This window comes from Athene cunicularia, assembly GCF_003259725.1.
Source record: "Athene cunicularia isolate RWA chromosome 20 unlocalized genomic scaffold, athCun1 chr20_part2, whole genome shotgun sequence".
Classification (NCBI taxonomy): Eukaryota; Metazoa; Chordata; class Aves; order Strigiformes; family Strigidae; genus Athene; species Athene cunicularia.
Genome location: NW_020799126.1, coordinates 495,808 through 521,611, shown reverse-complemented (window position 1 = coordinate 521,611; position 25,804 = coordinate 495,808). Strand labels below are relative to the sequence as shown.

Here is a 25,804-nt window from a genome sequence, read left to right as displayed (position 1 = left end):
AAGCTCCCCGGCCCCGCGCGGGCGCTTCCGACGGGCACGAGGAGGCTGGCGGGAGCCCCGCGGCGGCTGGGAGCGGGCGGGCACCAGCTGCACCCGCGGGCAGAGCCGAGCAGGGGGGCTCAGTGCCCACCCCCACTGCGGGGAGCTAAAAATAAAGTACCTCTTAGGCCAGACAATATAAGAAATGTTTTCAGGGGAAGTAATTGCATATTGATCAGCATTTAGGAAGGTTGCACAGAGCTGATCTCTGGAATATTCATTGGGTTTAAGTTCAGGCTTTTAGAGATCAATAGCTGCTTGACTGGACTGTCTAGAGTTGATTTTATTTGAAATATTTATTCTGCCAGAGGGCAAGCAGTTTATCTTAGTCTCATCTGTGCTTATTGAGGTAACTTTTAGCTGAACGCTAATTCAAAGACAAGCATACGTGAGTATTGCCGAAGAGGGAGTGACCTCAGCCTTCACACAGAGCCCCGAGTTACAAATTTATTTGCTAACCATTGTTTTCCTCCTTTTAGTACTTTTACACATGAGAAAACTCTTTCGGCACGTTTATCATTTCAGAAAGAAGAGGTGCTAACATTACTGGGACTTTTCCATATTAGCGTAACACAATCTCACTTCCCAAAATACTAGCAAAACCCCAATTCTAGATTTCCTGGAAAGTGCTGCATGAAGTGGCTCTGTTTAATTAACTAGAAGATTTAGCAAAGAGACAGTCTAAGTTTCCACAGGGTCATTAGGAACAGCAGGACAAGAAAACACAAGGATTTTAATAATAGTAAAAAATACACGCTGCAATAGCTGTAAGTCAAGCTTTGGGGAGCCGTAGGGGGTTGATTTTGCTGTACAGGAGTAAGCGCTCTACCGAGGGTCAGGAAAAGCCACGGAATAGCTGCAGAATAGAAAATCGCGATGCCCGTTTCCATAAGGCCCCTCTGCTGCACCTCCCTGTGCACACACACGCGCCTCCGGTTAATAACTGCGAAAGCCACACGTCATTTTCCCTATGCAACGGAGAATCTTCTTGACACATCCCCTGGGAACCGAGTGGCTGCATCTCCTCCAAACCTTAACACAGTTTTACAGCAAAAGCAATAAGCTTCCTGTCAGCGTGCGCAAGGGAACTGACATTACAAGCCTGTTCTTCTCTTTTTTGGCTCTAAGGTAAACTACATTTAGGTTATACCACGGCAAGGCTGAGGGACTGGGTACTAAAAAGCGCTTCCTGACCTAGAAAAAAAATTGAATGTAAATCTGTGTGATATTCATAAACTTTCCACCAGTGGTTACCACCTCGATAAACCATCTTATTTTTGATAGAGACGCCCCATAAAATAAACGAGCCTCCACTGCTGCAGAGATGCAAATCAAATAATTAAATACCCGTGCTTGCATCCTACTTCAAAACTTCCTACCTCACGTCCGCTGTCACAGGCTCCCTCCTTCCCTGTCTGGCCTTCTCCCCCCAGACCCCTCGGCTCTGTGGAGTGGCCGACTGCAAACCCGAGACCTGAGCCCCACGCCCCGGACTGGCTGTGGACACGCACGAGCGGCCCACCAGCCACACTGTGCTCACTTCCAGGCGCCACCACCAGCTCCCCACAAACCAGCAGAAGCTCCCCCAATACAACATCATCCCCCACTGCTGGCCAGGCACTTTAAGGCTCAGCGTAAGCGAAAGGAGCCCCGTTTCCATCGCTGTCTGTAGGATCTCTCCAGCACGTGAAACGCTCAGCTGAAAGCTGCTGTACTCCCCTCCAGGTCTGTGCACGACCATTATTAACAGAACAATCTCAGCACTAGATACAGAATGCTACGTTCTCCGAGACAGTAATGGAGATTCAAGCTTGATATCTTTATTCTCGCACAGCTTATCTATCTCACATCATGTCAATAAACTTTCAACTTTGCTTATTTGTCCTTTCATCCGCACAGGCTATGGTACAATGATTAACCACCTTCAAAGTAAAAACAAAAAATAACAGATCTCTCCCCCCAGTCTTCAGAGAACACCGACAGGAGAGAAAAATATTCTGCCTTGTTTGTGGGCGAGGTGGTCAATCACGACTGCATGGCATTTCTGTTCTACGTCTTCTTGATACCTTCATGATAAACCACAAAGAAGGGCAACACTGCAGCGCTCCAGGGCACACTACCAAGGTTCACTCCCCGTTTCCAAGTGCCAGCCTGCAGGTGCCAAAGCAGTTCTGTCCCAGAAAAACCGAGCACCTGCAAGAGCTTTTAAGCACAAACCAAGAGAACTGCCAGTGATAACAGAGGCTGACAGAATTAATAGCCATTTCATATCTTCTGCTTATTAAAATACGTGAAAACCCCACAAGCAAACAAACACCAAAACCCTGCAGCATCAGCTCTTAGGCGCTTTGCGTTGGTGGTTTGCAAGCTACAGAAACGTGCCCCATCTTCCTCACCGAGGCGCCAAGTCCAGCAGAGAGTTCTGCTGCAACCAAAGCAAGGAGCCCCCACGGCGGCAGTGAACACGTCCCGAGCTTTGCTCCCAACGCAGCTGCCTCCTCCCAGCACCCCCTCCCTGATTTTCACCTCCACAACCAGGGCTTTTCCCTCCATCAGACCATCTCCACAGAGCACCTGACCGCAGCGTTCACTCCCTCACTGCTGACCAAGCGCCAGAACTCAGAACCCAGGAGGTTGGTTTTCACGAGGTGCCCGGAGATCGCAGAGCTCAGCCCCGCGGTCCAGCAGCTCCGAAGATCCGTGTTAACCATTTAAATAACACATACACAGCCACGTCTCGCCAGGCCTGGGAGGGAAGCTCCCCACGTGGGAAGGAAACAGCAGGCGGCCAGCAGGAGCCGCTCCGGGGCAGCGCTGCGGCTCCCAGCAGCCACCCCGACACGTGCACACAGCTTGAGTGTCACCAATCCCACATGCTCTAGGTCACCTGCGTGATCATCGGGGTCAGAACCCTGCAGTGTCACTCCTTAGGGGTGTTGAGACAAAAACAGAATATCGTGTATAGGAATGAACTAACATGTCAACAACACAGTGTCAAATACTGAGGAAAGCTGTTGGCAGCTCTTCAAAAGAGGAAAAACATGAATCTGCAGCAAAAGTACCAGCTTAACGCTTTCAACTCTAGTCTGAGGACACCATTAGAGGCAAGAAGTTTACTCTCTCTGTCCAGGCAGTGCAGCGTAGGACAAGTTGGGCCAGAAGGGAGCTGGTCTGGGGAAAAGACTCAGTCAACTATTGACTTGCATTATTTGTTCAAACAGCCAGGAAAGAACAACTTTTCTACACATCTGAACTAGATTGGGAGAGTTTAAAAAAAAAATAAAAAATCAACTGTCAGTATAGCCCATGTGTATGGAGAGCAGTGCTATAAGCATCTAGAAAACATTCCATGAATTGTTACTTTTTTCCCATTGTCACTTTACCAATCCCATCCTGGCTGCACAGTAAGGTGGTTCCTAAGCATCAGAAGACTGAGGCCTTGGAAACTCCTTCCATTAACCACCAGCAGCAGCTGTGTCTAAGTCAGGCTTTGTCCCTCCTAACACCTTCACAACTACAGGGTCGGGGGGAAATGCATTCAGGGAGAAATTTTCCTCTTGTCATCATTTTCCAGCTGGGATCCTGGTACAGAGTAGTAAACAGTAGAGTCCAAAAATGGGGAAAAAGCTGTTAAAAATCCAAACACTGAGTCCCACCCACATGGCACAAGAAGTGTAAGTAATTAGTTCTGCAAGGCTAGCTCAGCAGCTTAGTACTCAAGGCAGAGGGAGGCTTCCCTCTCGTTCTTAGTTTTGGAGCTTTTCTTTAATTAGCCTCAAGAAAACCCAGAGTTCCTATCTGAATAATCCACGTTTGGTTATTTATTCAGCTCCCTGCTGCTGCGCATTGCCCAGCCGTCGCTGCAGGAATACATCATCTCCTGGGGTCTGCCAACCAGCCAGGCACCAGCAAAAACCAGCAGCAGTTTACTGTTACCAGTGGCTGTTACTGGCCAGCAGCTACTGGAGTAACCCCAGTTCTCGGGAAACAAAGCTAAAGACAAAGAGCAGAGCTTCTGTGCCTGAGAAGGTCCAACTTACATGCTGGGAAACAAAAGAAAGAGAAGACAGACAAGTATAATGGAAAACCACAAACACGTAGCCAGGAGGTGTGTTGGTACGTCAAAAGCAGACAAGAAAAATCAGAGTTATCTGGGTACCTCAGCATCAGATTCATCAGCTGCAGCCCCTCGCCCTTCAGGAAGCGATCGCGATTGGAACTGAGCATCAGGCAGGAGCAAAGGGAGTCAAAGAGGTTCTCCATCATTTCCTGCTCTTCTGCTGTACTAGGGTTGTGTCGTTTAAACACCTGCAGGACAAAGAAAACAAAATCACCCCAGAATGAAGAGCCCAATTTAGTCCACGCTGCCGTAGAGCAGACACGAACATTTTACATCACAAGCCTTCAGCACCCGATAGGCACAAGCCAACAGTCACACACGTGTCTCTCAACTCCGGTGCCCTCTCCACTGCCCTGGCCGTTTACCAACAAACGTGCCGCAGCCTAATGCAGGATTTAATCGGGGCCCCGAAGGGCAAGGCGAATTCCCCGACTGCCCAGTTCACAACAGCACGTGGATAAGCTTCTCACCAGTGTCCTCGGCACGGCGCTCACCTGAGGGTGCTGCAGCCAGTGCCACCTCGAGGGACAGAAGGGAGCTACGAACACCCGACCTTCAGGGAGCTCAGAGGCAGGCACATGCAGTGGAGGAGGCTGAAGACGGCCAAATTCCAACCCTGCCTGCCTCCTACTTGCCATGCAACTAGAACAAAATAGTTTGACTTCTGCATACCTCCACATTAACAGCTTTAAAACAGGGATTAACCTCGTTTACCATGGATGACACACTCGTGCGGGAGCTGTTCAGGGACTATGCTGCCACTAAACACGGGGCACCGCTGTCCTTCAGCAGCTGCAGTCGGCCAGGACAGCGCCACAGCCAGACTCTGCTCCAGCTCCTCCACCCGCCCGCGAGCCTCCCGACGGCAGAGCGGGCGGATGTGAATTACTCACGGATAACTGCTGAAGCAGCACATCGATCCCATCCAGCTCCCCAAGCAATTCTCTGTTGTCTAGACGGAGGTGGGGGGACGGGGGAAAAGAGAGAGAAAAATGAAGCTAACTGTCAGATTTTACAGCCATCTAACGCTGATACATCAGTGAACAAAATCAATACGGCTTGACAGAATACAAAGGCTGCAGAGAGAGAGGGTGCATGCGCACGCGAGAGAGCACGCACGGCGGGGAGAGCGGAGGCGAAGGGAAGCCGAAGGCAGAAGAGCGCTGCTGGTCTGAAGGAAGTCTGGATCCCACCCTAACACAGCATCGACACCACGGCAGGGCTCACCGTCGTTGTTCTGGAGCAGAATAGCCAGCACCTCGCTGCAGTACAGCTTGTTGGCGTCAAAAGGCATCTTAGCCTGTCGGTGAGGAAGGAACAAGAGAGCCATCAGGGCACGGCCCCGGGATTCACTGATTTAAGGAACACATTAATCAAATCACCAAACGTATGAGCAACGCTGAAACCAAAGTACAAGAGCGGTAACTTCGCAGTAGCTGCAGGGACAGAACAGGGGCGATTCTCTCCGATTCAGGGGTCTCAGGGTGGGGGGGTGTGTGCTCATGCACACATGTGTAGAAACTCAGCTCTGATCCTCCACGCTGGCCTATGGAAGTAGGTTTGACCAAGTTGGCTCAAAACCCCTGAGGAGTCTCCAGCTGTCTGCAACACCACATCTCTTTCCTGTGATAAATTTTCCCTGTTGTTATACGAGTGCATGAGGCTTATCCCTATTCTGGAAGTCTGTACCTGTCACCAAAACCAAAATTTCAGAAAATACATCACAATAACATCAAACAGTAACTGCCAGGGTTTTGTGTGAGGATCACAACGTCACAAGCAGAACGTGAGATGGGTTTAGCCTGCACAGTCACATAACTTTCATTTTGTACATTTTCTCCATACTAAATTATGTTAAAAATAAAAAAACTTAATGAAACCAAAATGCTGAATTTGAAGAAAAAAAAAAATCATCCCCAAAGTGGGACTCTGAACTGGATCCAATGTTTTTGCCTGCTGCCAAAGTAGCTTCATCTACACAGACTAAACGTCAACTGATCAGATAATAATGCGAACTGGTTTACTGAAGCAATTCATAAAATAAACAAAAAAAATGTTAAAAATCATCAGTTACCAGCTATTTGTATTCCACTATTCGAGAGTGGGGAAAAAAAAGCCAGCAGCAAGTACTAGGGTTAAACAGGGCGTCTGTGAGGCGCCCTCCTCCCTCCTGCGGGTGGGCAGCGCCCGGCCCGGCTGCCCTGGGCCAGCCACCCGGGGGAGGCCACACCGCGGGCACCACCCAACAGAGACACGAGGAGCAGGGAGATCCCAAACGCCACCAACTACCGAATTTACACCAAGCGTTCCGCTGCCAGCGCTCCCCAGCCGCGCTGCAGAGGAGGGCGGTGGCAGCAGCTCCCGCGGGGGCCGGGGGGGCCCTGTCCCACGGCCTGTGCCAGGAGCGATGCTCCGTCCCTGGGGGCGGCGCACAGCACCACCAACCCTGCCCGCGTGTGGAGTGGCGAGCGGCTCCGCTTGGCGAGGCCATTCTGACAGTCAGGACACGATTACCCAAGCCGAGAGGCAGCCAGCGCACAGGAATCCACGCTGTGCTGCGCGCCAGACGTCCCTGCCGACGCCCAGGCAGAGCTCGGATTTTAAACTCATCCCGCAGACGCGCTCCGCAGCGACGCTCTGCCCAGGTGCTGGGATCCTGGTTTAATCCCAACCACATCTGTCAGGGCGAGACTCGCGGCTGAGCGCTGCCACAGCGAAATGCCAGCCCAGGGTTTCCTCAGGTGGCGGCTGCGCGAGAGGCGGCGCTGCCCGACCACACGTCCCCAGACCAGAGCGAACACGCGCCAGGGCAAGGAAAGACACATTCAGCACCAAGGTTTGAGACCTTCAACATCCATCTTCTGCGGCACCAAGCAAGTTGTGATTATTTTGCCTTCCCCAGTTGCTAGGTCTCTCAGCTGCCAGAGTAATTACAAGGCAGGCAGCAGGACATACCTGCCTGGAATAAAATTAACTTCACTTTTTGTTTTTAAGCAAAAGGAATATAATTATGTTACTACCTGTAGTGAGAAATTATAGGTCAGTTCTGCTAACAAGTATATGAGATGCACAGGGGGGTATCTGCACACTTACAAAGCTGACAGAGTGTTTTGGTGATTCAGAGGCCTTCCAACCATGAAGACATTTAAGTATGGAAGTGTTCATGCCTGACTAACAGGGTTAGGAAAAAGCCAGAATCTGTTTGCTAAATTTCCTCCACCAGCTCTGTAAGAGTGCCGAACTATCCATTCCTTTCCTACAGTGTTTTCCAGGCCATGTTCAAGCATCCGTTCACACAAGAGTTAAACTGTAAACCCAAAGACATTCAGGAAGACTCGACGTTACAGATGCTTTTCCAGGCAAGCTGTACAGAAATGGAGAGCACTTCTATCACAGACTTCCATCACATTGTGTAGAGCTCCTTACACGTAACGCCAATTCCTTCAGCTTTGCTAGCTTATAGTAAGTCAGAGGGACATCCCTCCCAGTTCGAGGCGCGTTTTGAATTCACTGTTTTGACAAATGTTAGGATTCAGCACAAGGATAACTTATACAAACGGAAAGGGCCAACGGTAAGTAGCCTCGGGCCTTTCATGCTGTGCCAAACGCCTCACCCACCGCGGGTCCCAGAGCAGCGCCCTGACAGTTCTCCCTGCGACACCTCCCAGAGGACAGCAGAGGACAAGCTCACCTTCAGCCTCTTGAGCAACCACTGCATCAGGCCCTGCTGCGCGGCTTCCGTGCACATCTCCGGGCGGAACTCTGCCATGTTCTCGACGATTGCTGAGGAGACACAGAAAACAGAGGTTTTCCCACCTGCGCTTCAGCTCAGGCCTGTATCAGCACTGCTCTGCCAGGTCCTCCCTGGGGCTGCACTCCTCAAAGCTACATCTTATTCACAAAACTACCTTTGAGTGAGACAAGCTCAGGTGAACGATGCCCTCTCTGTTTTTACACTGCCCACACAGCCCATCCTCGGTGACGCCAGCTCCTGCTGGAAGAAGCCCAAGATCCTTCCCTTTACTCACTGCACAAAACTAAACTAACACCAGCAGCAGTAAACATTCCAAAACTCATGTTTCCAGTGTCTCTCATTCTTTCAGTCCTCAGGAGATCACAGTCCCGAAGGACCGAAAGGGGCAGAGGATGGTTTAGATGCTAATGACGGCGACAGGCTGGAAAGGTGCTGTGCAAAGACTGGGGAACAGAGAGGTAACGAGGGGCTACCTGAAATGCAGGTGTTCTACCACCTGCAAGTTAAATACATCGTAAGCCACAAAGAGCCCTCGGTGGGGTAAGCAGAGCTGCCAGGCAAGCGCGCAGGGAACTCGGGGGCAGCGGAGCTGCCGGTGCCCCGGGTCCCCCACCGCAGCGCTGGCAGCTCGCGGGGAGAGGAGGGCCCGAGGGGAGGGGAGGGACAGCCCACCCGCCTTCACAAAACACAGGAAGAAGCGAGAGGCTGTGCACAGGCACTTACCCAGCGTGTTGTGGACACCATCAGCTTCCTCCTTCACACTTTCATCCAGGCGCTCTAAATTCTGGACCAACAAGGCCACGACCTGGCCCTCCACCTAAATCACCGGGGTCATGGGAAAGATAAAAAGGTAAGAAAGAGGACTGAAAAAGGGAAGGTGGAGAAAGAACGGGCTGGTTAATAAATAAAAATCAATAAGCCCTACTGAAACACCCTGCCAGACATGATCAGAAGACGTTAACAATCTTGCTCTGAAATCTCAGAGGAAGCAAAGGAATCACCAAGTAAATCTGTCACTATTGTCCTAATTAATTAAACAACTTTTGTGGTTCAGATTAAACAGAAAAACATCTGGAGGAAAACATGCACCTTGTCACAGTCTTACTTCCTGAACGAGCCTGATTGATTTATAATCCCTCGGAATTCTGAAGTGCGAGGCACCACCAACCACCACGGATGGGCCAGCGCCCAGCTCTGCCAGCAGCTCCACGCGCAGCTGCTCCCTGCCCGTCTGCCCCCGCTCCTGGCACACCTTCCCCCTCAGGGCTGAAGGAGCTCACACACAGACACTAACCCAAATGCCTTGCGCTCTGCACCGAGCTGAGCTCAGCACGCTAACGAATCCAGACAAATCGAGGGCAGGAGCAGGTCCCACATCTGCAGCGGAGCCTCCCAACCAAAAAGCTAACGCAAGGAGCACTTCCAAAGCTGCCGTGGGACAGAGTCCAGCTTGACTTCGGCTAACTTTCCATTGTGGACAGGAGCTTGGAAAAGTTAAACAAAATAACATTTCCAATTCAAACACCGCTAACTAGCTTTGGGCTGAGGGAACACAGGAAAAAATACAAGTACCAGCTGCCGAGGAAGCGAGTGCAACTTCACACATACCTACATCATACCTACTTGCTTTGGGAAAAAAAAAAAAAAAGTAATCTAAAAAAGCAGACATCTAAACATATCTCTCAAGATATGCCTGACCTGTTTCTTTCAAAGAGGACAATAAAACCTCAAAAACTTGGCTATTATCAATGGGCTGGTGACAAGGAAAACAGAGAAAAAAAACCTTCACTTGATTTACTACCTCTCTGCACATTTTATAGAAAACATCTTCGCTAGCAGTTCCTCTCTACCATTTCGGTCATCCAGCAATCTTTCCACAAAGGCAGAGTAATTAAGAACAGCCCAGAGGCCAGCTGGAGGAAATCAGCTCTGGGCAACTGTCATTAACCTTTGGAAGGCAACATTATAGTGACTGGACAAGAAGGACTGTAGGAGAAAACAGAGCAGCCAAACAAAGCAAACAAAAGAAAACCCGTAATTCCACGTCTTTCAATCTCAACATAATAGTCACAGAACAAGACACAGCCACATCATTTCACAAACACAGCGATTCACCGGCAGAAGCTGCCAAAGGTAGAGAGACGTGGACATCTCAAGTTCTGGGCATCACTTCTCCAGGGGCTTCTGCTCGGCTCAGCATCCTCCTCCCATGGCCGAGGAGCGGCGGGCACCCAGCACAAGTGCCAGGGAAGGGGCAAGTCCAGCACCATGGAGGCCAAGAGGCACCCGAGGGAGTTAACCAGGCAGGGGGCACCTGAGACTGAGCAATGCATCTTCTGCTGCACGTAGGTATTTTTGTGGGGTTGTTTAATCTCTGCGCCAAAAAGGATCATCACCTCTAAACGCGCCTCTGCCCTTAAATGCATTAGCGCTGGTACATGGAAACTTTCAAGCTTTCACTCCTGGTTAAGAAAAATGCGTACCCTCACTATAACAACAGATCTTCCAGTTCATCAAACACAGACTTTGGGGTTGGAAACAAGAGTTACTGGGTAGAAGACTACTCATCTCCCATGTGAAAGGTCAGTCTGAAAGACCACAACAGCCTCCACTCCTCTTCAGAAAACAGTCTGAGCCCTGCCTCAAACATCAATTTTTCATGGATGAAATCACAAGTGTTACTTCATTCTCCCTCACTGCATGAAAAAATCTCCCAGCCTGCACAAATTTTGCAATACGAGCACGTTCCTTCCAAAAAGCACAACCTGGACTCACGGTGTGAGAAGACCCCACTCCCCAAGCTCTGACATGGCACGGCAAACACCCCCGGCAGCCCCCAGCGCCGCCCCAGGCAGAGGGAGGCTCCTGCCCGGGTGGCTGCGGTGGGCAGGGCGGTTCGGGGCGTGCTGCCGCCCTGCCTCAGGCAGACGTCGGGGCACGGACAGCACGGGGAGGCGGCTACTTACTAGAGCGTCTATGAGGACTTCAGCTCCTTCTTCACTCTCATGGAGAGTATCTATATCGGTCAGCTCTTGGAGCAAGTCCACCACGGCTATGGAAACATGTGCCAGGCGTTAAGGACAACCAACACGGAGACGGCCCACGTCAGGTCAGCAGCGGTCGGCTGAGGCCAGCGCGCGCACGGCGCGGCCCCAAGCAGCTGGGAGCACCCTGCAGCAGCGGGGCACAGACCCCCGGAGCCGAGGGCAGGCGCTGCTTCAGCAGAGTCTCATAAGCACCAAAGTCAGGGAATCCTAACAATTACACACGATAAAACCAAACGGGACTGCAGGCTTACTCTATCAGGCAGTTTTACTATTGCTTGACGTTACCTATTTTTTGATTTTTTTCAAATCAAAACTGCTAGAGCTGGTATAACGCGGCACCACCTTGCATCGTCCAGATTGAGTATCAGCTAAGAGAAATGAGTTATAATAATGTGATTTGGGCACTCTGCTCTCCGTGACACGCCGCTAACCCGACACGGCGCGCAGCTAACAAGGCGCTGCCGGACACGGGAGCCACCACCCGCTCCTGCCCGGCCCAATTAGGCCAGCATGCTCCTCTGACCGCGGGCCTCGCAGGAGCAGCGCAGCTTCTGCCAGCCCAATTTTCACTCATTAACTCCGGGCTGCATAACACAGGGTTCGCCCGGCTGCTACACGGCTCTCCTGCACGACGAGACGCATTCCAGCTCATTAGAGCCACTCTCCTATTCTCTCAGACATGCTGATCAATCTTGCCCCGGTCCCACCGGGGTAGAAAACTGCATGTCCTATATAACAACTTTGTGATGAATCTCTTTAAAATGCACAGGCTAACGATCCAGCCTCCCAGTTCCCCTGTTAGTGCATGTGCTCTCACACACCAGCAGCAGCACTTTCGTGTATTTTAGCGAGGTTTCAGTCCTGGCCTATGCGGTCTCAGGGAGGGCGGTCAGGGAGCTGCCTGTCCCCGCCCCGGGTTAAGCCACGTCTCAGCGCCACAGGTGTGTGTCACCAAGACCTTACCCTCTCCAGCACCCCTTCACCGAGCCAAAGCTGTCAGCACGCCCTCCTGATGGGCAGACAGCACCTCAGCCGGAGCCGCCGTCAGGAACCAGAGGGGTGGTTACTCCTCACCGTGCTCATACAAAAACACGCTCAAAGGCGCCAGGGTACAATTTTTAAAAGCGCGTTGGAGCACAACTCAATAAGCAAGTTAACAGAAAATAACGTGCCTTACATTTCTTCTGCAAGGAACCAAGTATTGATTAACAAAAGCTGGAGGAACGGGCCCACAGGAGCCTCCCGGAGTTCAACAAACGGGAAGCCCAGTACCTGGGAGGGAACAGGCGCGGGCACTGGAGACTGCTGCTACCCACGGGGTGCCGTGAAGACAAGGGAGCCAGACTTTTCTGAGAGAACAGAGCAGAGAGCCTGCAGCCAGAGGAGCTCATCTGGCAGGGCTCTCCTGTCTAGGGGCTTCTGTGGAGGCTGACAGTGAGAGTACCAGTTGTCCTATAAAATTCAGGAGATAGAAAAACCAAACCTCACTTGAAGCTTTCCTATCTTTCATTAATAAAATCTTGTCAGTGATCATCTTTCATTCACATTTTTTGTGTAAAACTGCCTGAATCTTTCAGCAGATTATTTGCTCCCCCTGGACATTGCTTTTGTCTCCTTGCATTGCTCCCTCAAGACACTACATTTAAATCACATCTGAAGAGCCATTTGTTTAGTTCCCTCCTTGAATAATTAATTTTAAAAATCTTTTTTCTCTTGTTTTAACAAAAAGTCATTAGCAAACTTGAGCTATACCAATTGAGTTTTATGCCCACATGCCTGACACCAGCAGCAGCCCAATGAAGAGGCATTACTACAGCCCGTGTCCTCTTCTAACGGGTCTGAAAACACTTCAGCAGTTTTATAACAAGAAATATACTTTTCCCAAAATTGCAATTCACAGGCCAAATTTCTACCCGCAGACTAACTGGCAGGCAAGCTGCAAACCAATTAAAAAGAGTTCACAGTGGAAATGCTGACAAGTCTCTGACAGCAGCAGTGACCCCAGGACACAGCTTTCACGGCTGAAAGGACAAAGCAAACTCTATTCCTGCACGCTCCAGCTACAAATCAGCTCTGCTATCCCGGGCAGAATCCCCATAGCTTGTATTTTCCCTGTGAATGAGAAATTCAGCAGAAGCCTTTAACGCCATGCACACAGCACACAAAAAGCCTGTGGTGTCTGGCAAAACAAAAAAAAAAAAAGTCATGAAACTATGGTGGCCATGACACCGCTCATACGTGGTAGGTGGCTCCCACCGGACAACAGTAAATTGTTAACAAACACTTATTGAGAGCAACTTCCATTTCAGGTCCCAGCTAAGGGGAGCTGCGGTGTTCACTGCTCCGCAGGGCCCAGCACTCACCACACCAAGGTTCAGCCAGACACGAGTCACAATACCCAAAGATGTAAGCAGCGCTTTCTAACATGAACTGGTACACAATCAAATACCCATGTTTTGGTTTTATCTGCTTGTTTTGTTTTTATCACTGCACCCACTTAGAAAGAGTGAATTATGATTTCTTAACACATAGTACTATAAGGGAAAGTGCTTAAAAGAGAACCGAGATCTGTGCAGCTGACCACAACGTTTAGCGCTAACAGTCCTTTTAACACTGCGTATTTCAAAACGCCTCAGAAGAGCTGGTAAGTATCATCTACTTCTTTACATATAAAGGAAAGAAGGAAAGAATAAATTCCTTTCGTAAGGTCATGAATCAGTAAAAAGGAAAAAGAAAAGCCTGCTGTGGTCCCAAGTAAGACCAGTGCCCTTTCCACTGGGCTCCACTGCTCCCTCCATTCACTAATGTTTGCCAGGACACAGACACACACACGATCTCTCAAATCATGTCACAATTTTTCAGCTTAATCTACTGTAGAATATTTACAAGCAGTGCAGGCTGAGCTCTGCTGTTAAAGGCTACACAATGGTAAGCCAGGCGTAGTTCTATTTATCAGCTGATGGCTAAGCATCACAGCACCAGGGTATTAAAAAAACGACACTGTTTTTGTTCAAAACTACCAAAAGCTTTAACAATATAGACAGAAAACTCTCTCTGAGATGTCTTCAGAGAACAAGAGACAGATGCACACAGAGATCAGATTCAGTGACACAAGAACTAACTGAGCATGGATAAGTCTCTGGGTATTTACAGAACCAGAGGGGCTACCCACAGCCTCGGGCTCTGAGCACACCCAGTTAAAGGTGTGGACACGTGAAGGATTTATCACACTGTGGTGAGCGAGTCTATGGCAAGTAGCTGAAAGCACGACAGCTCAGCTCCCAACCAAAAGGGGTAAATTGGTTTCATTTTTACTGGGGGCTGTTCCAAAGTCTGCACGCAGTTCAAGGCTACGTGCTGCTAAGCCCACACCAGGGCTTGTCCCGTGCTGTTCCCCTGTGCACACTCTAACACAGCCACTCAAAGTGAGATGAAAGGGTCACAAAACAAGAAAGGAGAATAACAGCACTGAAAAAAATCAGAATCAATATTACGTGAACAAAGGAGGTTTTCACTTGGACACAGACATATATTCAGTGCGGTGGGAAAGAAGAGAAAAACATATATATGAGCCTGTGAAAGCAGGAAGTCTGCAGAGAGCCTCTCGCCGAGAGCTGCTTTCCCCGCCGAAGGATATCGGTGTTGTCGTGGCCCAGCAGCCCCAGGAGGGACTGCACGGCGTTCAGCTCCACCAGCAGGTGGTACAGGTCTGGCATGGTGGCGATCACGTGCATCTCCTGAATGATGTCATTCAGATCCAGTTCCGACTCCATGAACCTGCCGCAAGACAAAAGCGGTAACAAAAGGGCAAAAAGTCCATCAGTCGTGTTCGGAGCAGAGCCCTTTCAAACCAGGGGCCAGCACCTCGCGGGAGGCGCCAGGGAAGATGCGTCACCGCGGCGGCGGGGCCGGGCCCCCACCTCCTCCCGGCACCCTGGGCCCCAGCCCGGCGGCGGCGAAGCTTCCTACTGCACAATTTACATAGAGTAAATAAGCAGATTTGTTCCTATTCTGTAAATCAGTTCTAGAACCTCGGTTAAAAAATAATTTTAAAAATTCAAGAGGTTGTGGCTACACAGAAAAACCCTGCACATAAACAGTTCCCCAGAGCGAGGCACCTTCCCTTGCTACCACACAGGCCGTGGGTTCTATCAGCCTGGAGTGCAGTCCAGAAAAGAATTTGTGTGAGGGAAACAACAGCAAACTGGACAAAAAATAATGGCACTCAAGTGGGGGAAGAAATACGGTGAAAAATAAAACTCCATGGAAGGCAGCAGAGGCCCCCCAGAGCCGCAGGCGTGGAGGAGCACACACACAGCCTGCCTCCAGACACCCCAGCATCCAAACCTCCACAACATGAAATTATTTTCTTCCCACACAGCCCGCCGACTGCACACGCAAGCACAACGCCTTCCCACAAAACGATGGCAGGAAATCTTTAATTATTTGGAAAGCAAAACTCACTAATCCAGGATCTCGATCTCTCAGGCCACCCCACACACCCCCCGCACCTGCCGGTCAGTGAGGAAGAGGCCGGCGCAGAGGAGCCGCCCCCCAAAGCTGAGCGAGCTGCGGCGGGGCTGACGACCCCCGGTGATGCTGGGAGAGCTCCTTAGCTTCTGCCCTCGATTTTCTCTGGTTTTCTCTCTCTGAGAACCGAGCCACTTACTCAGATACCGAAACTAAAAAAACTTCACTGAACTTGTGTGTTCCCAAAATAAAACAATGCCTGAAGTTTCACAATCTAGAATATCGACAACAGCAAGAATTTAATAAACCAGAACTTTGCCCTTCATTGCTAATTATTCTTTTCATGCTGCCAGTCATATACCGGCCACCACCAGAGTCTCGGTAACGCTGGTTTTCATTAACAAAGTTAGTTTCAAATACAATTTAGAAGAACTACATGGCAATAACTGCTGTTACACAAGCCTCAGGTAACCAAAACCATCTCTATATTCAAGAAATTGATTTAGGGCTGAAACCCAAAACCAAAAATAAAAAAGATAACAGAGAGGGACCGAGCATAATCTTACTTCTCTGGATTGTCAGGAAACTTGATCCGCAGCTCCTGGTTTTTGTAAGATCTCTTCTCAAAGGTGAGAATCATCTTCTTCACTGAACTTTCATCCAAAGGTTCCTCCTAACCGAATCAAAAGGGCAGAAAACAGAGGTTTGGATGGTTGGAACAGTCAGCCGGCAAACGGGACAGAGCGTGCACAGCAAGGCGGGGGCGCGGGGCCGGCCGCGGGGCAGGAGCGCAGCCCCGGCAGAGACCTGCCCCGGCACCGGCACTCCACGGCCACCCTTGAGTGATTCGCCCCGGCTCTGCCCCGAGCGAGCTCCCCAGAGCAAAACCTTCAGACGGGAGATTTTACAAACCGGGGGTTTCCCAATGGAAGGTTCTTTGGGAAAGAACCAGAAGAGCTTCCCTACGCTTTCCAAAACCGAGTATCAATGAAAACCCATCAGTCGTGCTGCGGCCCGGCCTCCCCAAGCTGTTCCCGTACGCCTGTTACTGCCCGGCACCGCCAGCGCGTTGAGGCTTTTTGCCTCTGACACGTTAATCTGCGTCGGCAGTTCACGGTCAGGAAGAGTTTCTTTTCCAAAGTTCATTGTGCTATTTCGTTTTGTAGTCTCCATATAACTGCCCTGAGCTTATCTTCTTTTGTATTTTCCTCACTTGGATAAGCTTTCACTTCTATTTTAAAGTCTTTTTCTAAAGAAAAAAATAATCAATATTTTACTCCAGTTTCTTCCAAGGTGTTTCTCAGTTGGCACTGTACTATGACCGTACAACAGTACAGTAACTTCAGTTACCTCCCGGACACCTACAAACACGATTCCATTATTTTCCTTGTTTCACAATTTTAGGGCACAATAAAACACTGATGTAGATTTTCTCGTGTAACCTCTTCCCTCTCCTCTGTTAGATGACGTTACAATCACCATTAAAGAGAAATCCTCAAAACGAAAAAGCAACCAGACCCCTTCACGTCTTAAGCCAAGTTCTGTGTCCCATCCCCTGTGCAGGATTAAATCAAGAGTTGCTTCTGGTGGTGAAGACTCTTTGGTTAACGACTCTAAGCAGCAATCCTGTACGAGAGAGAAAATTTCTATTTCTTCAGCAAACTCCATTACAACGATATCACCAGTCCAGTCTTTGGTTATTACTGGATTTCCAACACGCTCAGGCCTGACCTGTCTCAGCACTGCCCCTCTCGTGTCACCACCCCATTCAGTAATTGGCCCAAACCAGATTCCTCCTGCAACGGGCCTTCAATCCACACCGCCACACATGCTGGCGCTGCCTCCCTCTATTTCATTTGATTGTTTGCTTTCTCTAACACATCTCACTGCAATTTCTCCATTGGATTCGGCTCTCTATCTTGTATTTAATTTGCATTCAGTATTAGAGCGTCCTACAGATTTGCTTCCTTCCATCACATTTGCTGGTACAAAGCCCGTTTTGATGGCACTTACACGAACTGCATTCCAGGATAATAAACAAGACATTTTGGCTCTAAAGAAACCTTGGACTTCCAGCCCTTAAAATGTCTGGATGGGAGAACTCCACTTGACAAAAACGAGGGACTTGTACGCTGCAGGAATCCACAAGACTCCAGGCAGTCAAGAGGCCTTTGGCTGCGTCCATTCGTCCTCCCTGGAGCTCAAATGCTACAGAAATCCTGCGTTATCTTTCTCTGCTATCAGCAACAACCGCAATGACAATAGCTCAACATCAAAAAACTGAGGGAGATTTTCAGGGACGAACGCTAGCAATGCCGTATACAAAGGACAATGATATTTTACAAAGCTACATGATTCTGCAGTGGTGAATATCACTTGTTTTTTTATCAAACAGGACACAAGCAGCAGGAAGCAAATATCTTCTAGATTTATACCAATCCATGTGTCACATTTATAAAGTGATCTTTTCCCTGGCCCTTGGCAGAAAGGCCAATGCTGCATTGGATTTCTGTCTCCAAGGCTTGAAATCATTTACCCTTGACAGCTGCTACCCCCCTCCTCTGACCCCAGCCCTTTCTCCTATAGAAGAATGTTTGTTTATTTGCTGCTGCTGCTGCACAGCTACAAAGAGGGGGAGAGTGGGAGAAGCTGCACGGCTGGGGGTAGTGATGAGAACAATAGAGCTAGGAAACCGCTCAGAACACAGAAGCTATTTCCTAAAAATGTACTTTAGAAGGTGATTTGGGTGTTCCCAGCCTAAAACGAAGATTAGGCTTGAAAGCTTTCCCTTCTCCCTCCCCTTTGCCCCCCTCCCGCCCCCTTTAAACCTCCCGAGGGTACCTCTGAGAAGCCCCGTTTGAAATGACTGAATCCCCCCTCCGGGCAGGAAAGTAAAACCACAACCTTCAGCTGTACAAATCACCCAGCGGCCTCATCAGCTACACGGTGAGAAATGGAAATCACAGAGAAGTGATATAGCGTTTGCTTATTTCCCACTGCCTCCCCTTTCCCACAGGACACTAGTGATTTACTTCCTCCTCTTCCTCTTCTCCATCCCTCTCAATTATCTGAAGAAGTTTCTTCTTCTCGTCATCAGTTTCTTCCAGCGCAGCAGCCTCCTCTTCCCTGTGACGACTGTGCTCTCGTGCACTGGCTTGTTTCCGACGTGCTTTGATTTCTTCTTCCTCCTCATCGCGGGGTCTTTTTGTCCCTCGGTTAGGCTAGAGTCAGAGAAATAAGGTGAGTGAATACAAGCCTTCTGTGATCCTGGCAAACCAGAATACCAATATGACAAGGCATACTGAGGAAATTCTTACAACTTGTTTAAAACATTTGCTTACACAACGCTTAACAACTCCGAAAACTGGAAAGGAAATTAATTTAGTGAAGTGGAACATCACATGAGTAGATGAATGGCTCTGCCAAGAGCTATGTCAACATCCTACCTTGTTTGATCTATGAACACAATTCACAGGAAAATATCCCCAGAGGCGGCGCAGGCTGGTGTTGCAAAGAGAAGAAGTGGCCGGAGCGAAGCGCTCGGCAGCCGGACAGCACCCCCGCCCCGGCCCGGCACAAGCTACCCCAGCCGAGACAGCATCAGCTTTTACAGGCAGAAGACCGACAGGCTCAAGCAGGGAACAGCGAAAGATCATTTTTTACCCACCTGGTATAGGAGGTTGTATCGAATTCCTGTGTGCATCCCAACTCACCGTGACTCCCCCCACCCTCTGTCCAAGGTTTGCCGACACCTGCACGCGGGCTCAGCCCAGTTCAGAGCAGGAGGGCAGGGGCAGGGCTGCCCGCTGCCATGCTGCAGGGACTTGGCACCAGATGAAGCCGTGCCCAGACCTTTATCGTTCACTCAGAACAGCCTATTGTTTTATTCCACAGTTCCTATGTAATTATCAAAATTAAAGGTAATTTGCCAGGCACAAGAAAGAGTTCATTAACCCTAATCCCATGTTTTAATTTAGGCAAAAAGGGTTGAAAGAATTTGCAGAAGAAGGAAAAACCCTCTCCCTTCAAAAACCACAAGGATATGAAATTTGGTCTCCCCTATTTTTTGGAAGGACAACCATGCTGGGAGTGCTGGAGCACTCCACGCTCTGTAACTACAGGAACACAAAGCTTAATTCTTTACTCTTTAAAAGGAGCCCGTGTGTTTAGAACAATGAAAACAATAAGAAAATATTTTTACTTTCTATCACCGCTCAAGTTGCCTAATAGATGATTTTGTAACACCATTAGGTCTAACATCTGTCCAGCCCGTGTCATAAAACATTATCCGGCAGGAGGACCCACTCCTCTGCTCTGTGGGACCCTCTGTCTGAAATCAGAGAAGGCCCACCGTGATTTCTGGAACACAAGCCTTGCTTTTTAACTGAGATTCGGGTCCTTGGGTCTGATTCAAAGCAGGGTGCAGAGGAATAGGCGACAGTGCCATTCTCCTGCCAGGTCCAGCACGAGTGCGGGCGTCAAGGTGGGAACTTCCAGCTCCGCGGCAGGTTGGGAACTTTTGAGCCCCAGGTAATAAATCTTCCAGGCTCATAAGGCAATCCTGCTGCGATTCCGATGAGCACGCTGCAGACCCCAGCATGCTCTGCACAACCCAGAGAGACTGATGTATTTATTTTTCACTACAAATGAAAAGCTAGCAAATGGAAGCTCTGCTCTCAAGCAAACTCTGCTTTCAGAACAGAAAACAAAAACCAAAACCCAAACAAGATCCCCCTGAAATCTCTTAAAGCATTACCTATAACGAGCAGCAGACGGGCCAGCAGAGCGACCGAGATCACGGTGCTTTCGGGGTTACCGTGTCGTCACCACGCTGAGGAAGATGCAGAAATCAAGCTTCCCAGCCAACACATTAGCACAAATCAAAGCTCAAGAAGCTCCCAGGCAGACCTATTCAAAGCCTGTTATCTATCTCCTTCCTCCCTCCATCTCCTCTGCTGTTTCCATTACGGATGGTACACTCCTGACTTAAAACCCTTCTAAAGTGCTCCCGTGCACTTTTAAAGCCGTTACTCAGCTCATAATTCAGTAGCTGTGAAGCAGAAGCAGACCTGGAGATTCTCTGAAATGAAAAATGTATTTGCTTGGAGGGTTTGGGGCGTTGGTTTGGGGTTTTTTTTTGGTTAATGGGGTGTTTTTAAAGGAGATTCCTATTAATTATCCTCCAGGTACACTAAAATACAATGTCACATAGATCCATTTGGAAACAAATGTGTTATAGTCAACAACCACTAATTCAAACCCTCCCCAAGCAATCAGAAACCCAATAAAGAAAAGAAAAAGAAAAAAAGATGCTCTTCCAAATGATATCATCTAAGGAAAAAACTTTGGTAAATACATATTCCTTACTCAGCGCCCTTAATGGCTCACAGGTCTCTGTCCTTCCTACGCCCTTCCTCTCACTCCTCAGTAATACCCAACTCACCATAAACCACCTCTGACAGGCTACAATTACACACACAGACATAGAAATTAGTGACACAGTAAGTCCTGAAATTACAGCAAAAAGCCCCGCAAGATTTGCCTTGGATGTTCCTGATTTGGGGAGTCAGAATCTCATTCCTTGCTCTCATTTCTAAACATTAAGAAAGGAACAAAACCCTCCGTGAGACTGCAGCTGTAATGAGGGACCAAGGGAGCTGGTGGTTTGTCAGATGCAAAGTAATGTACCATGGGAAGGGACTATATCACCAGAACAAAATCTAAATTAAAACTCCATCATGAAACCAACCCCATTTCCTCTGAGTACACAATCCTTAGTATCAGAATTTACACCCTGTTTCAATCTCAATTATTTTATCCTTTTTGTAGTTATGCATTGTTGGGGGGGAAGAATCTTCTATAATACATAACAGAAATCATTATGATAAATTATGGAAGTGCCCCGCGTGCAATTATTAATGCTGCCAACATATTGGCAATAGACAGTAATTGAATTCCCGGGGAAACGCTATTAAGCAGGCATTAAGGTTTTTCCTTTTGTTATTGATGTTATGCAAAACCTTCCTCAGAATATTGCAGTTTTCCAACCAGCACTATTAAAACTAAGAAATCAAGGCATAAGTGAAACACCTGGGTTTCTGCTCATTGCACAAGAGATGCACGGTCAGAAACGACAGATTTAAGGCAAGAATTAGTTTCTGTTCATCGGTTTTCATCTCGGGTTTGCGTTTGTGTTTCCTGAAGGACTGTTACCAACCAACAAGAATTAAGCACACACACATTGTTGCACTGAGACCGGGGCATTTTGCTAAGCAAACATACATTGCGTCTAAACACGCTTATTTAAATAATTTTGTAGCTTCACACACATCTACACAAGTTTTTGCCTTTCTGGTAGAAAAGGGAAAGTTAATCATTTGATAAATAAAATGCGGGGATTTTTTATTCGGTTGTGCTAAGGTGCATTTGGCAAGAAGATGGAATTCATTAGAAAAACGCACAAGAAAAGCATTTTTAAATTGTTTTGTTAGTTAAGCTTAATTTTGTTCCTGTTGAACGCGATGCATTCACAGTAATTTATTCAGAAGACGTTTTCATTTAAATCTAACACTGATATCACCACACAAAAAAACAATGAACACAAAAGGGTTTAAAAAAAGCCAACACTGATAAAATACAATAAAGTAAACAAAAGCTGGTGACTGGTAAAGGGAGAATTATCTTTCTGTTTCTCTTCTAGTCTCCAGCAGCACTCGCTCAGGAGGGGAACGGGCGCGTCCCAGGCTGTCAGAGCCCGGGCGGGGGCCTGGGGTGCGGCGCGCTGGGGAGCACCCACCGGGCGCCTCCGCAGGGAGAGGAACCACCCCTCAACCAGGGACGAGGGTCTGCCCAGGGCCCCTGCCCGGTCTCCCTCAAAGCACATTAATTCCAGGATTAAGTAGAAGCTGAAAACACAATGCTTAGGCCCCTGACTGCATCCAGCCTTCTCCAAACGTCAGGAAGGTTTAGAGAAGTCTCAGTAACGGAGTTTCATGTTACTAAGACATCTGCTTGGAAGGTAACCTTGTTACTATGAAGCTCAGAAATTATTTGTTAATGAAATCTGAAACAAATCTTCCTAAGTGATGCAGCTTCGCTTGTGACCACATCTCAGCCGGCTGCAGCCTGCTCAAGAGCCCCTGCAGAAAGCTACCCATGAGCTGTCCTTTTCGGACTCCTGAGAGCAAGCCCCAAACCTCCAGAGGTATCTTCAATAACCTCATTTTGTTTCCAACATTCGTGATAAATCAGGCTGCTATCAATCTTGCTTTTCATTGGTTTTTCTTCCTGAAGACGACAGTGCAGGATCTCAGTGTTAAAAACTGGAAGAACTGGTACCAGGTACCAGTACCTGCTCTTCCTGGTACCAGGGAAATCCAGACATCTCAGAAGTCCCAAGACATCCAAAATCGCACAAACTGAGGCAAACAAAAGGGAACATGTGCACTGCACCCACACGGACTTCAGAGAGAATGAAGCCCGGTCCTCTCCAGACTCACTCCTTGGGCTCCACACCGCCCCAAGGAGCGCGGCGCAGGGCAGGGCCCTGCCCTGACAGACTTTGACACGTGCTCCGCTGTGGTGGCCAAAGACAACGCGTCAAGAAATAAAGATTCGCTTGCAACCCCGTCAGCGCACGGACACCGGACCCGCAGGGGGCCCGTGCTGCCCAGGAGCAGAGCCCGGCAGTGCCGCGGGCCAGCGGCCGAGACCGTGACGGCCCCTCGGTTTAACCCGCCGCAGGACAAGAGCTGCAAGTCGTCAACAGCCCGCTGGGCTGAGCTGCCTCTGCCATCAGGTGCAGCCGTTACACCGCGAATTTACGGTAAATTATCTACACCAGCAGCAGAAATTATGATGAGCCGTCACTGAGAGGCAGAGATCCATCCCGCTCCAAACTCAGCCCACTCCAAACAGCGATCGCCCGGCCCAGTGACATCAGGCCTTAGCCCATTATTTACTGCTTCTTTTGTTATTTGATTTTACTAATACTTCATTAAAAAATTAGCGATTTGCAATGATCACTCGCAGTGGTGAAATGTGCATTTAATGAGAATTAAAACAATCTCGCTTGTTCCCTCGCAGGACAACTGGAAGCGATCCCTGCTCAGGAGCGGAGCTGGCTCTGTCCCCTCAATTACGCTCCATAATCGGAGACCAGGCACAGAGGATCTGGGCACAGTCTTTCTCGGCAGAACAGCAGCAATATTTAATCATCGGTTTAGACCATCTGCAACTGTTTTGCAGCAACACATAAAGTTTATGGATTCCTGAGCTTTGTATAAACTGCCAGGTGCTGTTTAATTGTATTTTTTTTGCAAAAGGTTCCTTTTCCCCACTCTGGCAGACACTTGGTGCTGAACTGGTGGCACAGCGCCTGAAATCTTCTGTGCCAAGTTTGTCACTGAGGGAGAACATCTTGATTAAGCAAGGGCACAGATTAGGCATTTAGAGGAGACAAATTCAAAACAGTGTAAGAGAAAAACAATTATTTTGGGTCGTGCCAAGGGGAGCTGAGAAGACTGACTCGTTTGCAGCAAGGGATTAAAATCCGACAGCTGAGGCGCGCACCACCCACCACCCAGCCCACCCATCTGACAGCCGGTGCCACCCCTGCACCAAGTGGGAACAAGGAGATCTTGAGCCAGCCCACTGCTCAGCCCCGCGCAGGAAAGGCCCCGACCCGCGCTCCACCCGACAGAAAAGTGGAGCAGGTCAGGAGCTGTCGAAGGAGCCACCGCGCCGCCTCCCGCCAGCAGCAGCAACGCTCGCTTCATTTCCCTGCCACGCACAGGGCAGCCTCCTCTCGGTGGCAACAGAAGTCTGACTGCTCTGAAGTTCAGCGGACAAGAACGTACATTTCTAAAAACAAGACAGGAGGGCACTGGCTTCGCTGCCTCTGAGAGCCACGGCAGGCGCCTGACCCACGCAGGAAGGGAGGCAGCAAAACCTGTTGTTTCCAACTCCTTTTTCTATCTTTCAGCCAGAAACCCCCTCACAGAAGGGAATCTCGTTTTCTCAGACTCAGAGTGATTGATCTGCCTTCTGCTCCTCCACCCGTTTCACCTGTATTCACCCCTTTACCCAATTCTGGAGCTCTGAACTGGGCGACGCTGAAACCCAACACCTTCCTCTGCAGCGTTATCTCACCCGCTGACACGGGACCGTCCACGTTCACCTGAGAGACCAGGAGAGCCAGAGCCAGGACAAACCCTTCAGGAACAATTCCAGCAGTTGGTTGAAAGCTGCAGAATGTTTTGTCCCGCAGCTAAGAATAATTTCAGCAGCAAGAAACTAAATTAAAATAGAAATACCCAGCAGCTAAGCAGCATTTCTTCACCTCTAGCCCCCGGAGAATACAGCCCCACGTTGCCATAAGCAGTCACCCACAGCGCCGCGTTGAAAGTGCATCCTGGAGAGCCGCACAGAATCACAGCGACCAACGCAAGGGGATGCGCGCTTTCCTCCAGAGCCAAAGGCAGTCCTGCAGACTTCGTATTTTCAGAGCCAAAGACCCAGTCTAAAACCTCGTTAAAAACCTACAGCAAACAGAAGCTCACCACAGATTTACCTTTCTACGCCTTAGGTGTAAATCACGCCACAGAACAAGTACAGGACGTCATTAACTGTAACTGCGGTGGAGGAGACCAAAGAATTAAAGGAACATGAGAAATGATCATTCTAATTTGATACTGAAAAATCACAGAGAAATGGTAGGTAGAGAAATACAAAATTAGGGCAGATCTCGGACATAGGACTATGCTGCCAGTGCCACACGAAGGGGTGAAGCAGGAAAGATGTCAGAGACAGAGCGATCCACTGAAGGAAACGTCCTGGAGCTGAATCAAGGAGTCGTCTAGTGAAGTTCTCAAAGCCTGTTCTTACAGCCATGCTCCAGGGTATTTTATACCACTGGGAAAAGATGGGAAATTTCTCAAACCCTGGGGTAACTTTCCCTCTTTCCCTGTGCATCTCAAAATAACACATTCTGAAACACAGACACGTCCTGAACAGTGGGACATTCTTCTCACCTCAGCAGAGCAGGAGGGCACGCGGGACTGCGTCCCACAGAGATCCTGGGCCATGAATTAAGAAGCAGATCTAGTCACGTAACTCCCCCACTCAATCGCTTACAAGGTGGGCCATGTCTTAGAGTCCTTTTCTTACTCACCGTATCAGCAGGGAAAAGCCACCATTTCAGTTTATCCAAGAATTAAAGTACAAGCGAACACTACCCTGTGCACAAATCGCAGCAAAAGTATCAAAACACCGTTGTAAATCAGCGCTCCCGATCCACAGGGGAACAGGCTAAATCCACTCCTGTGACAACAAACAAGCAGTTTACCCCACCTGGTTCTAAACTGCCCCCAAACA

The 25,804-nt window shown here is 49.1% G+C and overlaps 1 protein-coding gene across 1 annotated transcript in view; it reads right to left on the bottom strand.

The window, feature by feature from the left end:
* Positions 1-25,515, bottom strand: part of CTNNBL1 (catenin beta like 1) — a 48,929-nt gene extending 23,414 nt beyond the window's left edge. Inside the window, exons 1-14 of the mRNA XM_026862356.1 lie at positions 25,462-25,515; positions 24,771-24,969; positions 24,497-24,643; positions 22,627-22,848; positions 20,874-20,893; positions 18,463-18,651; positions 15,997-16,103; positions 14,598-14,737; positions 10,880-10,977; positions 8,637-8,730; positions 7,851-7,942; positions 5,387-5,459; positions 5,053-5,111; positions 4,199-4,347 (exon numbers count right to left, since the gene is read on the bottom strand). Coding sequence (XP_026718157.1) covers positions 4,199-4,347; positions 5,053-5,111; positions 5,387-5,459; positions 7,851-7,942; positions 8,637-8,730; positions 10,880-10,977; positions 14,598-14,737; positions 15,997-16,103; positions 18,463-18,651; positions 20,874-20,893; positions 22,627-22,848; positions 24,497-24,643; positions 24,771-24,969; positions 25,462-25,515 — 1,643 coding nt within the window. The remainder of the gene's footprint in view (positions 1-4,198; positions 4,348-5,052; positions 5,112-5,386; positions 5,460-7,850; positions 7,943-8,636; positions 8,731-10,879; positions 10,978-14,597; positions 14,738-15,996; positions 16,104-18,462; positions 18,652-20,873; positions 20,894-22,626; positions 22,849-24,496; positions 24,644-24,770; positions 24,970-25,461) is intronic.
* Positions 25,516-25,804: the final 289 nt, after the last annotated feature.